The following is a 17,110-nucleotide window of genomic DNA, read 5'->3' on the forward strand; positions in this document are numbered from 1 at the left end:
GCCAATCAATTAATTTGGTTAACTTGCAGGATACAATATTAATGCAGAGAAATCTCTTGCATTCCTATACACTAATGATGAAAAATCTGAAAGAGAAATTAAGGAAACACTCCCATTTACCATTGCAACAAAAAGAATGAAATACCTAGGAATAAACCTACCTAGGGAGACAAAAGACCTGTATGCAGAAAACTATAAGACACTGATGAAAGTAATTAAAGATGATACCAACAGATGGAGAGATATACCATGTTCTTGGATTGGAAGAATCAATATTGTGAAAATGACTATACTACCCAAAGCAATCTACTGAATCAGTGCAATCCCTATCAAATTACCAATGGCATTTTTTACAGAACTAGAACAAAAAAATCTTAAAATTTGTATGGAGACACAAAAGACCCTGAATAGCCAAAGCAGTCTTGAGGGAAAAAATCAGAGCTGGAGGAATCAGACTCCCTGACTTCAGACTATACTACAAAGCTACAGTAATCAAGACAATATGGTACTGGCACAAAAACAGAAATATGGATCAATGGAACAGGATAGAAAGCCCAGAGATAAACCCACGCACCTATGGTCAACTAATCTATGACAAAGGAGGCAAGGATATACAGTGGAGAAAAGACACATCTCTTCAATAAGTGGTGCTGGGAAAACTGGACAGCTACATGTAAAAGAATGAAATTAGAGCACTCCCTAATACCATACACAAAAATAAACTCAAAATGGATTAGAGACCTAAATGTAAGACTGGGCACTATAAAACTCTTAGAGGAAAACATAGGAAGAACACTCTTTGACATAAATTACAGCAAGATCTTTTTTGACCCACCTCCTAGAGTAATGGAAATAAAAACAAAAATAAGCAAATGGGACCTAATGAAACTTAAAAGCTTTTGCACAGCAAAGGAGACCATAAACAAGACGAAAAGACAACCCTCAGAATGGGAGAGAATATTTGCAAATGAATCATCGGACAAAGGATTAATCTCCAAAATATATAAACAGCTCATGCAGCTCAATATTAAAAAAACAAACAACCCAATCCAAAAATGGGCAGAAGACCTAAATAGACATTTCTCCAAAGAAGACATTTCTCCAAAGACATCCAGATGGCCAAGAAGCACATGAAAAGCTGCTCACCTTCACTAATTATTAGAGAAATGCAAACCAAAACTACAATGAGGTATCACCTCACACCAGTTAGAATGGACATCATCAGAAAATCTACAAACAACAAATGCTGGAGAGGGTGTGGAGAAAAGGGAACCCTCTTGCACTGTTGGTGGGAATGTAAATTGATACAGCCACTATGGAGAACAATCTGGAGGTTCCTTAAAGAACTAAAAATAGAATTACCATATGACCCAGTAATCCCACTGCTGGGCATATACCCAGAGAAAACAATAATTTAAAAGGACACATGCACCCCAGTGTTCATTGCAGCACTGTTTACAATAGCCAGGTCACGGAAGCAACCTAAATGCCCATCGACAGACGAGTGGCTAAAGAAGATGTGGTACATATATACAATGGAATATTACTCAGCCATAAAAAGGAACGAAATTGGGTCATTTGTAGAGACGTGGATGCATCTAGAGAGTATCATACAGAGTGAAGTTAAGTCAGAAAGAGAAAAACAAATATCATATATTAACGCATATATGTGGAACCTAGGAAATGGTACAGATGAACCGGTTTGCAGAGCAGAAATTGAGACACAGATGTAGAGAACAAACGTATGGATACCCAGGGGGGAAAGCGGCAGGGGGTAGGGGTTGTGGCGTGCTGAATTGGGCGATTGGGATTGACATGTACACACTGATGTGTATAAAACGGATGACTAATAAGAAAACAAATAAATAAATAAATAAACATAAAAAAAATAAGAGCAGTGCGAATAGTAAGGGTAAATATATATTTTATGAAACTTTTTTCAGTCGCATATAAGTACGTGAATCTGTGTGTACTGTGTCATGATGTGAAATGTTTTTAACTGGAGTGCAGATAAAAGTTTGAAAAAACTGGCTTAGAAAGTCTTTCTATACAGGAATCTGTGCTCATAGCCGATCAGTTTCATTCACAAAGCTTTTTAAAAAATATAAAAAGATCCAGAAGCATATATAGCAAGATGTTTATAGTGCTTATCTCTGTAAAGTGAGAACACAGATTTTTAAAAATTTATTTTTAGGTTTATTGCATGATGCTTTTGTATTAAGGGAAAAAAATCACTTTTTTTGGTTAGCTTTACACTTCATTAAATTTTTTTTTTAAAACTAGATTTCCCCTCTTTTATAGACCTTTGAGCCATCTATTATCCTTTAAGAAAGGGTGGCCTATTTAAAGAAATGCCATTTTTTCCTACCTGGAGACTTCAGGCCATAGTGGCCAAGTAAAAGAACTTTGTAATCTAGTTTTGTCAGCAGAACACTGAACACTCTCTAAAAGTTTGTAAATGAATATTTACTGCTACATTCACAAGATTACCCATACTCCAAAAACGTATGTATGTGTATAGTGGCCATTGCTAAAGAAGCAGAATTCATTTGTTTGTGTTTCTTAGACTGAATTCAAATGACTGAAGGACTGATTTTCAATAGGCTTTAATAAATCCTGAAATTTGCTAAGGCAAAAATAACTTTAAAGAAAGATGTTGAGTATGTAAGCTTAATTTATATATGAAATACTGAGGCTCAAAGTACCTTAACTGTCCTGAGGTAAATATTTGAGCAATTCAGAGTATCATATTCTATTTAATACTCCCCTTGTGTTTCTAATAATATGACAAAGCTGGTATTGATAGAATTTCTAATCTTATAATTGCTAACTTTTTGTTACAGGATTTAAAAATTATTGTAAATATGCCTTTATTACAGTTAAACTCCCCATCTCCTATTTTCATCATCAGTTTCTCCCTTCCTATTGGATCATTCTTCCTTACCTCATTCCAGTGAGGTATTTATCTCCCCAACTCCACTGAAACTATTCCAATGTCACCAACAACCTCTATCCTGTCAAATCCAGTAGAAAATTCTCAGTTCTTACTACTTGACTTTTCAACATTTAATGCAAATGATTACTCTTGCCTTTTAAAGAAATTTCCTTCATTTGGTCTCTGGGATACTACATGCTTCTGTTTTCTTCCTATTTTCTTCCTCCATCTCCTGTGCTTGGCTGCATCTCCTCTTCCTGACCTCTAGAGTTGTAGTTCCCCCATGACTCAGTTCCCCCGGCCTTTTCTCTCTGTCACTCCCTGGGTAGTTTTATTTCTGTTCTTGGTTTGAATCTTTATGGTGATGACTTCCAAATTTTTATCTCCAATTCTTACACCTCCCCTGAGCTTCAGACTTATATTTCCAGTTGCTTCCTTAACAACCGTACAATGTCCAACAGGCATTCAAATTTAAAGTGTCCAAATCACAACTCTTGATTCCTCTTTTCTTATTTCCTTCCCCAGTCTTCCCTATCTTAGTAAATTTAACCGTCATCACCCAGGTTGATCAGACCAAAACTCTCAAAGTGACTCCTCTCTTCCCGTTACATCCCATAGAACCATACCACCAAGTTTTTGTTAGCTTTGCCTTCAGAATATATCATTAATCCAACCTTTTCTTGTGACCTCCTCTGTTACTACTCTGGACTTGCTGCATGTCTATTGTTAGACTTCCAGATTTTCCTCCTCAGTTCTTATCCGTTATTGTCAATTCCTCACATTTTTGCTAGAATGATCTTTAGCAAAGTTTAAGTGAGATCATGTCATTCTCTTGGTGAAACCTTCCAGTGATTTCCCCACACATTCAAAATAAAATCCAAAGACCTTGTCTTGGCCTGCAGGTCCCTATTTGTTCTGGCCCTTAGCTGTCTTACCAACTTTGGTGCCCCTTTTTACTCTGTTACCGCACTTGTTTCCTGTTATTCCTGGAACATTTCAAGCTTGGCCTGCCTCATAGCTTTTGTACTTGCTCTTCTTTTTTTCCTGGAATTCTCTTTTCCAGATAATTTCTGTGACTCACTGATTCAACTCAAGTATAAACTCAGGTATTAAATCCTCAGAGTGGTCTTCCCCACTTTTCCATATGGTCTTCCCTCCTAGAATAGCCACACACCCCATCACTCTGTATTCTTGTCCCTCCTTCATTTTACTCCATCACATTTACCACTGTCAAACATTATAATATATATTTAAATGTTTATTTTTTATCTCCACCATTACAGTGTAAGCTCCATGAGGCCAGACTTTGTTTTGTTCATTGCTGTGTTCCCAGTGTCTAAGAGGGGACTTAGCACATACTAGGTATTCAATAAATGTTTGTGGAGTGAATGGGACCCCAAATCTCAACTAGGGGTTGGGAGAGCATCATCTATTGAGAAGTCTCACTTGCCATGTATTAACAGATAGTATTTATTTAGTGCCAAATGCAGTGCTATGAGACAAAAAGACACTAACCCTACACTGAAGGAACTTACTGTTTAGAAGAGAGCCAGACATGCAAACACATACCTGTAAAACAATATGATAATTGTTTTAATGAAGGTATTTGTAATGATATGTAGTGGGAACTTATGGGTAGGACCGTAGTATATCAGGGAGTCAGTGATGAAATTAGAGGAGGTAACCTTTAAGGTGAGATTTGAAGGGCAGGTAGGAGAGTATCAGGCAGACATCTGACTGAGAAAATAACGTGTCTTAAATCACAGAGGTGTGAGAAGGCAGCTGGGCATGTTTCTAGTACTATCAGGAGTTGGAATTGATGGACTCTAAAGTCTGATATTAGGAGCGGCTGGAGATGAGACTGGGCAGCTAGGCAGTTTTAGGGTGGCAATGGAGCTAGATCATGTAGGGCCAAATCTGCTATGTGAGATACTTTATGTACGTGATAAAGAGCCACTGAAGAGTTTTGAACAAGGAAATGACCAAATCTGACTTGTATTTTAGAAAAGCACGGGAAGCAGTATAGAAGTAGAATGAACAGGGCTTGTTAATTGATTGAAATGTCATAGATAATGACTTCCAGGTTTCTGGCTTGAACTACTGGGTTGATTGAGGGTAGATTTCACCACATGGGAATGTCGTCCAATCAGTCTTATTTTCTGATTTATGAAATATAAGTAGACTTTACTTCTTTTGATGCTTTATTTTTTTTATCATTATGAAATTTGGGAAAATTAAATTGTTTGTGCCAAGATAAGCTTATCTATGCATTCATGTTTTAGTTGATTCCTTGGTTTGGTACATTCCCTTTTTGCTGAAAGTGAAAAAATCTGAAACAGGCAAGACACAAGAGGAAAAGCCAGACTGTGTTCTTGTGGCATTAAGGACATGGCAAGATCTTAGACTAGTGCTGTTCCGTTAGAAATATAACACAGGCCACAAATATGAGCCACATATGTAATTTTAAATTCTCTAGTAGCCATATTAAAAATATAAAAATAAACAGATGGAATTACTTTTAATGTGTTTTATTTAATCCATTATATCCAAAATAGTATTATTAAACATATAATCAATTTAAGAATATTAATGAGGCATTTTACTTTTTATTTTCTATACCAAGTCGTTGAAATCCAGACATATTTTACAAGCACAGCACATCTTAATTTAGACTGGCCACTTTTCAAGTGCTCAGTAACTGCATGTGGATAGTGGCTAGTGTATTGGACAATGTAGTTCTAGATTATTCTTAGACCAAAAAGTAGAGGTTGCTCGGCATTCTGCAACATTTGTGAGATTATCTTTCCAACGTCAAGTAATTTCTGTGCTGTTTGTTTTATTATCCTATGAAGTATATTAAAGAGTTGCCCTTTTCTCCATTCATCATTTTCCTACTTATAGTAATTTTGTCCAATAAAGATCTGTTTGTCAGTTTTCCTTGCCTTTGCTTTCTCCTACACCAATTTATGGTAATGGCCTCTTATACTAAAGCAATAACATATCTTTAAATTTTAGTGATTTTGTTTTTAATTACAAAAATAACTACATTTATTGTAACAAATTCAAACAAACTGAGGTAAATGTATAAAAAGATAGTAATTCTTAATTCTTTTCCCTCTCTCATTTTCTGCTCTCCCAGATGTAACCACTGTTAACAGTTTAGATGATAGCCTTTCTCCCCTTAGGAATATATATTTATGAGAAAACTTAGTTAAATGAGAAAATTGGTACTTCGAAAATATGTCTTAAAGTGGACCTATTTAAAATGGAGACTAAAGTTTCATAGTTATTAATGAAAAAAAACCTGTTAGGGACAATTTTCTGACATGAAAATGTTTATTTTACCACATATTTAATAAAATTTAGGTTGTAATTACAGTTGTGCTAATTCTTAGAATTAACAAAGAATGATATAAGTACTTTCTTGGTATAATTTTTTTTTACTAAAATTGTGTGATAGTCTGATAGCATCCTTTACTTTGATTTTCTTAGTATTTATCATATAGATTAGACAAGAGCTTCAGTTTTACCAAAACTGTGGAGAGCTTTAACAGTTTCTCAAGAGATTTTTCTTTAGCCCTTGACATTTCCTTTCTTGATTCCTGTCCTGTCATCATCCTTGTTAGATTTTCCCTTCTTCAGTTGTTCACTGGTTTGATTCTGCCAGATCTTCATTCCCCAAGGGTTTTGCTCTGAGATGAGTACTTCCTTCAGTATTTTTATAGACTTCATGAAATCTTGCATTCTTTTCAATATTTGTATTTTCACTTTACAGTTGAATTGCATTGTGTTTACTTTGTATTATTGGATGCTTACAACATTAGACTATTAGTGAGAGATTGATGGGCAAAGCCAGGAGACATAGTTCCAGTAGATGTTAGTGTCAAGTAGAAATGGATTTTATATGTGATCAAGGCACATTTTGAATATTATTGTATTATAAGGACTTTTGATTCCTTGTGTAAACTTGTAACTTAAGGAACTCAACTGCCTATTTAAATAATAGCTAACTTTTATTGAGACTTTTAACATGACTGGCAAGTTTCTATGTATGCATCGTTTAATTAATCTGTTCAATGTGTCTATGAAATAGGTCTCATTTTATACTTTGAGTAAACTAAGGCTTGAAGTGGTAACTTTTGCCACAATGAAATTAAGTAATTTGTCTGATATAAGGGCTAGTCAAACGTTGGGCTGGGAACCATAGCCTATACTTGATTGTATACTTCTGTGCAAAAAAAAAAACCAAACAAAAAAAATGAATTGGATTGTAATTTTCTTGTTTCAGTTAGTATTATGTTTTGGATATCAACCCATTATGTGGATGGGCTGTAATTTTAAGAAAGTTCCCCTATTTCGATTTTCTTTACAGTTTTTATTTATTTTTTATTTTACTAATGTTGACGTTCTTGGTAACTAAGAGGCTTGGATTTTAATAGCCCTGTGGGAAATAAGAGTGGAGGCATTGGGCCTGAGAGAGATGAGTTGGAACTGAGTTCACCACTTAAAGCCTTAAATCTCAAAGTGTTATACCCTCACTCAAAGAGTAGACTAGGGAAAAAAAATTATTCAGAGTTACAGAAAGAAAATAAGGATGCTTGTCTGTTTTCACCTGGGTTCTGAGTGAGGGGGGAACGTTTCCTGAGATTGTATAGCTACTGTTTTACTCTCATCTGGGTTTGTGTTTCATATTTATATTTACTGCATCCTTCAGAAAACTTCAAACTTAAAAATTCACATTAATGAAGAATCACTGTATAGAGGAATACTTATAGTCTGGCTGTATGGAATTCCCACTGATAAAGGCGCACAGATGTTGAACTCACTACCCAAAGTTACAGCACCGCCACCACCAACAAAAGAAGACAGTGCTTTAAGTAAAAGTCAGAGACAAAAGAGACAGCAGAGTTAAATCCTCAGGAACTTCACAAAGTAGAACTATTGAATAATAAATATTTAATATTAAATAATTAAAACTAATTATAAAACTAATTTAAAGGTAAATGCCACATTTATAATAATGAACATTAAATAATAAAATAGAAATGTTAAACATGATTAAAGATAAAAGAAGAAAACAAATAGAAGAAGAACGACAAAACTGTTAAAAACATAAGGCCAGGGAGATCAGAGGCAGGGTGGAGGATAAATAGGACTTCTATAATAAAACTTTAGTCGTTAAAATAAAAAAAAAAAACTGATTGGATAGGATAGAATGCAAAATAGACAAATGTGAAGAGAAAACTAGTGATTTAGAAGATGGATCTGAAGATACTGCCCTGAATAAATAGAACTGGTAAAATTCAAAAGCATAGTTATCCCAGTAGAAAAATAATACTAAACACAAACTAAAACACATAGTAGACACTTGAGAACACCAAACACAGAATATCTTGAGAATCATCAGAGAGGAAAGAGAGATCACTTACAAATCAGTGACAAACTGACAACAGATTTCTTAACAGTAACAGTAGAAGTCAAAATCCATTAAAGAATGGGAGCAATGTAAAGATATTTTCAGACAAAAACTAAGAGTATGTATGAAGGAATTGTAAAATAAAATCATTGTACAGTTGTCTAGGAGACAGATACAAATAATGATCAACTTGAGATATTTAGACAAGTACTCAAGTTAATTGATAAAATTATAAAGAACAGACTAGGAATATAGTATAGAGCTTTCTGAGCAGTAGAAGAAGAACTCCATCAACCTGGAAGAAAGCAGGAAAAGAAGAAAACTACAAAGAGTAGGATAAATGGAAAGGAAGCACAAAATAAAAAGGTAGAAATGCTTCCAGATGTATCTATAATCACAATAATGTTAATTGACTAAATTTGACAGTTTGACATTGACAGAATGTCAAATTTGATTGACAATTTGACAGACATTAAAGAATTCATAATTCGATTGTATACTGTTTGCAAGAGACACCTGAAACATGATGACACAGAAAGTCTGAAAGTAAAAGGATAAGAAGAGATACCTAACTAAGTAATGTAGTTGCTATAGCTATATTACTTTCAGACAAAATAGACTTTTGGTTTGTCCCCCCCTTCCCCCACCAATAGAAGAGATCCCCTTTAGGGTCACCAGTAGAAGGGATCACTTCATAATGGCAAAAGTAACAATTTACCAGGAAGATAGAACAATCCTAAATATAAATATCTGATAACATTACTTTGACAAATTATATAAAAATTAATATACAAACTTAGAGAAATCAATAAATCCACAAACACAGTGGGTATTTTATCCATACTTCTCAGTGATTAAGCACAGACAGTAAGTAGTATGATTTGAACAATACTTTAATAAACTTGATTTTATGAATACACATACACAGAACCCCAAAATTTAGCTCTTATACATTATTTTTAGGCACAGATGAAACAGTTACCAAAATTGACCATTTACTAGACCATGAAACAAAATCAACACATTTTGAAGACTTGATCTCATTTATACCACAGTGTAATTAAGTTGGAAATCAATTTAAAAGTAATTTAAAAATATATATATACATTTGGCAGACACTTCTAAATAACTTATGAGATGAAAAAAGCATGGAAATATGTATTTTCATTATCATTTCATTGCAAAAATCAATGTGAGATTGACTATGAGATCTGAAAAGGCTTAGACACAGTGACTAACCAAGAAGCAGTGAATTCCTATAGTGCCCATGTTAAAATACTATTTTTCACTAAAGTGAACTAGGGCTTCTTGAAAAAAGCGACTGATTCCAGCTCTGGTCTAGTATGACAAGCTGTCATACTACAAAGCAAGGAACTATCAAGGATAACTTGGGCTTGTGTAAAAAGGACCTTGAAGGGGCTGCCATTGGCCAAAGGTAGTTTGAGCTTCAAGAAGAATAATTATTGCACTGGATTGAAACAAAATAAAGGAAAATCTGTGAGGTTTTTTGTTTTGTTAAAATCAACAACAACAAAAAAATGTTGGTCATGGAACCAATTCATTCAGAAACTGGTAAATAAATAATCAAATATTCTGTCTTATCTATATAAAATGTGCCTCAGAATCACAGAATAGTTGATGAGGGAAAGTTCACTGTAAAAGAATTCCAGCTAACAAATGCACAGTGAATGCCAGAATTAGAATGTAATCATTTTGCAAACCCTGATGAAATAGTATATCTTGGCAGTATTCCTCTAAAGCTACTAAAACCATTGGGTAAAAGACTGAGAGGGAACTTTATAGTGGACGGTTCAGGCTGATGGACAGTACCTGAACCCACTGATCAATGTGTATTATTACAAAAAGGAGATAATCAGACATTATTGCTATCTGATGTGATGCAGTAGGAAGTTCATAGCACTATATATGACATATTCTTGCTATAAAAAAATTAAACCCCAATTCTATCAAGACTCTAGATCAACCACTACTTTTTAGGAAGCACAGAGATTATATATAAAAACTTATTAATGCTAAAGAGTACAATGAGCAAACTTGAGAATGTGGGAAATTCTAAAGGACATATAACCCAGTTTCTTTAACAAATGAATGGCAGGATAGGAAAACAAAAACAAAGCCAGTGTGACAGGCACCTATGAAAGACCAATGCAGTGTGTAGATCTTTTTGGATACTGATTTTAACAAAACAGCCAGTGGTGGTGTATTGGAGCATCTTCTACTGGTGTAAGAGCTAACTGTTTAGGAATTTTTCAAACTGATTATTAAACATATCCATTATTAAAAATTAAATTATAGCTCATTATTAAATAAGTGACATTTATAAAAAGTTAATAAATATTTAAAATTCATCACTTCCTAATTATTTCATTTTACTATGATCTGTGCTCTTGAAGTTATTTATGTATAGTGTACCTTTATGGTTGAAATACTGTGTCATGGTGGGCTACTGTGTGTCCTTTTCCCAACTCCAGGTTCATTGATAACACCACGTTGGTAGCTTGAAATTAGCCACGGTAGGAATATTTACATCACAGAGATCAGCAAATGCCATAAATCAGGGTTTGATTTATTGCTTATTGATTTTCTAGACTTAAAGTGATGGAGAAATGCTAATAATGCTGACTTACAAAAGTGCTATGTCTTTAGCTATTTATTGTGCATAGCTCAAAAAATTGAGAATATATTCTTTCATTCAAAAATGATTATCCACTTCCACAAAGAAGTCACATCACTCACATTGGTGACATCATTGATGTAAATGAAAATAATACTCCAAACTACACTTGGAAAGCCAGTTGCTAAACATTTACCAGCACAGTGCTGGACAGGGTATAATTGAATTCAGTACTTTGGTAAGAAATAGATAATATTATAAATTTATTATACTGTTATTCAGCTTTTGAAATAACCATGATGATGTGTAGACATTAACTAAGAAAAAAAGAAGGTTGGGCTTCCCTGGTGGCGCAGTGGTTGAGAGTCTGCCTGCCAATGCAGGGGACACGGGTTCGAGCCCTGGGCTGGGAAGATCCCACATGCCGCGGAGCAACTGGGCCCGTGAGCCACAATTACTGAGCCTGCGCGTCTGGAGCCTGTGCTCCACAACAAGAGAGGCCGCAATAGTGAGAGGCCCGCGCATCGTGATGAGGAGTGGCCCCCGCTTGCCGCAACTAGAGAAAGCCCTCACACAGAAACTAAGATCCAACACAGCCATAAATAAATAAATAAATAAAAATAAAATTAAAAAAAAAAAAAGAAAAAAAAAAGAAAAAAAGAAGGTTGAGTTTTAAAAGCCATTTGCTGTAGCACAAAGTAATTTTAAATTTGAAGCCTTTGATATATGTCTGTTGTGTATGACAAATAGAATCATAATTTAGAGTTTGAAGAACACTTAAAATTAATCCAGACCAATCTGCCATACAGATAGGAATTCTTTCTCTAGTATTAGTCCATCGTCTAGATTGTATTTAAATTATTCTAGAGACAGAATACCTGATAATGGCGTTGGAGAACTCTAAAAGTAGAGTCCTTTTTTATATTGAGGTAAACTTTGTTTTCTTTTAATTTCTACCAGTTGGTTCTGGTAACTGACTTCTGAAGAAATATGGAAGCAACCAATCCTGTAGAGCAACCAATCTTCAGGTATAAAGGTAGCTGGGATGTTTCCATTTAGACCTTTTTGGGCAAGGAGTATACCTTTAGTTCCTTTAACCATACCTTGTGTTGTATATTTTCTAGACTTTGTAATCTAAGACTGTTGCCTTTCTAAACATCCACATCACTATCTTTTGGCTTTTATTGACTTTGTAGATGAAGTAAAAGCCTTCAGATCTTTTTTTTTTTCTGTGCAAATTATACATTTTATTCTGTGTTGCTTGATTTTTTTTTTTATTAACCCAAAGCAGATCTTTGTATTTATTCATTCTTAGTCTTCATATTGCTTTCAGCACAGCATTTCAGATTATAGAAATGATATTAAATTGTAATTTTATCATTTTTGTTATTTATTAATCCTGTCGATTTTGTGTCGGTTCACATTTGATAAATACTCAGTGTTCATTGTTTGCATCCAAATTATGGTTTAAAATGTTGAATTTTAAAGGTCAATGGGGACATAGTTCTCCATTACATAACGCTCTCTAAATTTGCTTCTACCCATTATCATTACTTTTTATTGTGAGTCCACCTACCAGTTCTTAGTAGCCCATATTTTACCATCTTAACAGTTCATCATGATATATTTTGTCAGATGTTTTGCTACCTGAGATCAAGATACACTGTGTCTATGGCATCCCCTCCAATGAAAAATATACTTTAGTACTTCTATTTTTGAAAAATAGATGTTTTAAAAAGAGTTGGCGTGGCTAAATGTTGAAGTCATATTCTTCCACAAATGGAAAGATAGAAAATCCATGCAGAATGATGAGCTAGATAATAATTAAGACATCAAAAGAGAACAGGGACAGGTGGATCACTGGAGACACTTGATGATCAGGGCCATGGTATATCCCTGGGCTGAAAAGAAAATAGCCTGGCCATGAAAGTGGAGCTTCTTCACTGAGGAAGTATTCTGATCAGGTGAAATTTTAGGGATCTGTAATAGAGTGGACAGGATTTGTTAGCCTTTCCCTCTTACTGTCTTTTTCCTTTGAAAGGTATGTGGTGAAATATTAACAGTGGGTGCTTCTGAGTGTATATGGGTGTTTCTTTGCTATGTGTAGGACCTTCTTATTCTCTTTGCTCTGGGCAAACTAGTATATACTTCACAGTATTATTTTGAAGATGAAAAGAATAACTCAGTATGAAATTGTCTAGTACATTTCCTTGTATTTTGTAGATAGTAAATAAAGTTTTATTTAACCTTTGTTAAATTTTTTCTCCTTGTGAAATTCCATCGACCAACCACGGTAGAGGTTGTCAGGGAGTTACCGGTGGGTTTTCCCCTCACATTCCTTGGCCTCCACCCTCCTTTATCCTACCCAGACCCATTTTATTGCTACTAGAAGGATGAAAAATTTATAGTAGGTCACTTGATTAAATAGTGTTAATAGAATGATGACTTTCTCTTTCCCACTACCTGTTTCTTTCCTAAAAATCATAGTTCACAAGCAGCATCTTCTAGAAAGCAGTCCATGATTAGTTGTCTCATTTTCTAGCCCACATTCAAGTTACTCTCATTCATATGTTACTCTTAAAATCATATTTATGTATATATATTTATGTTGAACAAATGTGCTTTTAGGGGTTCTCCTTGAATGTATTCTTCAGTGTAAATTTTGAGCTCCTAAGATGGTTGTGTTTTATGAGCACCTGATAGCCTGTAATCACTTTTCTCATCTGTTTTAATTCAGCTGAAGGCAAGGCTACTTGTTAAAAAAAAGTAGAGAGGACTTGGAAGGTAGAAGAAAGAGGCTATATGGATAAAATTCATGGACTCATGAGTTATTTTGGAATTTACTCTCTTTAGTTGCTTACCTGATTGCATTAATTATTTTATGGCAGGTTTTACTTTTTTTTTAACTTGAGGGTTTCTATAGGATGGATTAGTAGGCCCTCTACCTAGTCTTTAAAAATCTCTTGGCTCAATACATTGTAATTAGGTTTTGGTAATTGAATCATTCTCTCTTTTTTCTTGCAGATTGAGGTGGTGCCATGCAGCAAGAAGCAGAGAGATGCAGAGTTCGAGTCAGGAGGCCTGACATGGCGCTTTATGTACCCAAAGCTCGAAGGGGTATAGTAGTGCACGAATCAGGTGATGAGGGAAAAAGCTGTGGTCCACCTAACTCCATGGTGAAAGAAGAACAGAAGGAAGATTCTTTCTCTCAAAAGGAGATCATTAGAGAGAAGCCTGAGGCTCAAAGACTAAGTATTAATCCTGATAAAAAGGAGCACAATCGTAGGGAAGGAAAGAAAGCTTCAACAAAATTTAATAAAGATGCGTGGCTTCAAGAAAGAAATAAAGATAATGTTTGTACTAAGAGGGCAACCACAGAATCCAAAAAAGTATTATCCCAAGGACATCAGCAAAGAGTCCCAAATCCTGGGATTATACCTGTCCTACCTTTACAAAGACATTTTAAACCAAAGAAGATAGAGTGTTTGGAGGTTGAAACCAGAGATGTGACAGAACAGGATGGGTTGCTTCAATCTCAGTCTTGTTCAGAAATCAGTAAGGCTCAGGTTCCAAACAAACCATTCCAAAATGTGGAGTTCTGTGATTTCAATAGGCATGAACTAAATGGGGAAACATTTGAAGATAGAAATTTGGAAAGCAGAATGGAAACTGATGCCAGGGTTGCAGACATACTATCCCAATTTCCTGGAGATTTTAGTTCTGTGGTGAAACCTGAGAGTATGATTGCACCAGTAAAACCAAGCTCTGATTCTGGAATCGTACAACAAGGCAAGCAGACATCGGGTGGAATGCTGAAGCGCAGCAACGGAGGCATCACCACTGATTCTGTTCCTGGAAGTCCAGTTGGTATCATTGATCAGACTTGCATAGACTTGGATGCTGAGAATGTTGGTGATACAGCGAACAGTACAGATTTCATCTTGGGTCAGAAAGGTGTAGATTCCATTCCTGAGACTATGGGTCACATCTCTCATCAGATGACTATAGTCAGCAAATTAGAGAGCACAAATGACGTTTTTGATCCAACAATGATTAGAGAGTGTGAGGAGAATGACAGCACTGCTGATGAGTTATGTGTAAAGCGTGACTCTTCTGATACGGCTGTCCTTGCTCATGAAACATATACAAATAATGGGTCTAAGAGTGTAGGTGACATTACCAATAAGACATGTATGATGGACATTACAGATACCATATCTGATCAGATAACTGTAGTTGCTGTTAGAGTAGCTCATGAGGCCTGTAGCAACACAAGTAGTTTCTCAGACTATTTAGAAATGACTGCAGATACAGCCCCTCTTCATGTAGCTAAAAGGGGGAATGACACTGAACATTTCAGCAACCTGACTGCTTGCTCAGATATTTATGCTGAGAGTATTTCATCTAGTTTCACAGAGTCAACAGGAAAGTTGATAGAGAGCTTGTCAGATTGTGCTTCCTCCTTACCTATAAAGAAGATTGCTGGTAGTAATTGTAACACTTTTTTGGACTCTGAACTCAGTATGTTAAATGGGACAAAAGTATTTTCAGACGGTGCCTTGGGCAGTGATCAAGATTGTACTGGTGATATAACAGAGGCATTGCATGAATTTAAAACTGCTGAAGAGTTCAAAATAAAAGAAGATGGTTCAGAGACTATAGAATTTGATGTAACCTTTCCTGATACAGAATCAGTATCTGTGGAAACATCCATGGAATTGAAAGCAACTGATGTGTCTAACACAGAAGCAAGTGCTGCTACTGAGGAGAGCTGGGAGTCTATGTTTAATGATGATGGTGACTGCCTGGACCCACGTCTTCTACAAGAGGTATGTTTTAGTGGAAATTGCTTGGCTCTTAGGTAGTTCATCAATTCATAGGACCTAGGATTTTGGGGGTAATTTTGATAGACATATTTGTACATTCACACACATTACATCCAATGTAACAGTTCTGCAACGAACTGTTGGGTTGGCCAAAAAGTTCGTTCGGGTCTTTCCATAACATCTCATGGAAAAACCTGAACGAACTTTTTGGCCAACCCAGTAATAGGATTGTAGATTGAGAAACGAATATCTGCTAGATCTTTAAGAAACAAAGCATACAGTGTTGAACTATATGTATTATAGCCAAATCCTGAGAGATCTTACTGAATAGGTTAAAGATGAATTTAATGGATTCTGGCTAACTGTTGAGAAAATACAGAGGGAAACTTCTTCCAAAGGGCTTTTCTGTGTTGACAAGATGTATTTTACACTGGCCTATTTGAGGGGAGAAGAATAATTTATTATTCATATTTATTTTATTTTTCCAGCAGATGTTGGAATGATGTTAGACACTATAGAGGGAAGGGAAGGGTGTAATAAAAGAAGGTATGATTGTTTTTTTAAGGAGTTTGTGCTGAGTTGAAGAGTAAATGATTGTTGAATATGCTGGCTAGTTAGAGTTCATAAATACAAAATATTGGATTTGAAGGCATCTTAGAAATTATTTAGTTCAATTTTTTCATTTTCTTAGTTTAGACATTCCCTCCTCCAGCATTTAAATTCCTTACCATAAATAAGAATCATTGGTTTTGAATAGTAGAATCATTCCCCCTTTTATTCCTTATACCTTTGCCCAGAAGGGGAAAAAATGATTTTCCCTATAAAATCTCCAGTTTTGTAAATGGAGAAATTGAAGGTTAATGGTTGTATCTTTAAGAAAAGCAGAATCAGGATTTCAATCTACTTCTGTCTTAATCCAGTATTTATGTTCTTTCTACCAGACCACTTCCTCCCCTATAAAATAGTTTTGTTTGAGTGACTCCATAGAGCCTTTTAAATACTAAGTGATGAGTCTTTTGATTCTGAGAGTTGAACCAGAAGTACGGAAAAATGTTCACAAGCATGTATAAAAGAGACATGTGAGACTGAAGAGGGCAGCCCATTGGACAGAATTGACTTTCCAGTACCAAGCACTTCCTCCTTATTCTTAGGAGGTGTTTGCATGCTCATTTGTACCACAGTTAGTACTTCCTGTGGTCAAGTCAGGAGACAGCAGGTCTTAAACATTTCTTAAAAGAATATAGAGCAGAAGGCACCTACAAATTAACATTCATGAATCCTTTGAAATTGCATGCACA

The 17,110-nt window shown here is 35.3% G+C and overlaps 1 protein-coding gene across 4 annotated transcripts in view; it reads left to right on the plus strand.

Annotated features, from left to right (window-relative positions):
- The window catches only part of R3HCC1L (R3H domain and coiled-coil containing 1 like), a 91,812-nt gene that overhangs the window by 42,160 nt on the left and 32,542 nt on the right, over window positions 1–17,110 (plus strand). For all 4 annotated transcript variants that reach the window (XM_082408073.1, XM_082408075.1, XM_082408072.1 and 1 more), the window contains one exon: window positions 14,011–15,815. In XM_082408073.1, coding sequence (XP_082264199.1) covers window positions 14,025–15,815 — 1,791 coding nt within the window. In that variant the 5' untranslated portion in view covers window positions 14,011–14,024. The remainder of the gene's footprint in view (window positions 1–14,010; window positions 15,816–17,110) is intronic.

Source organism: Balaenoptera borealis (genome assembly GCF_965194805.1).
Source record: "Balaenoptera borealis genome assembly, chromosome: 10".
Classification (NCBI taxonomy): Eukaryota; Metazoa; Chordata; class Mammalia; order Artiodactyla; family Balaenopteridae; genus Balaenoptera; species Balaenoptera borealis.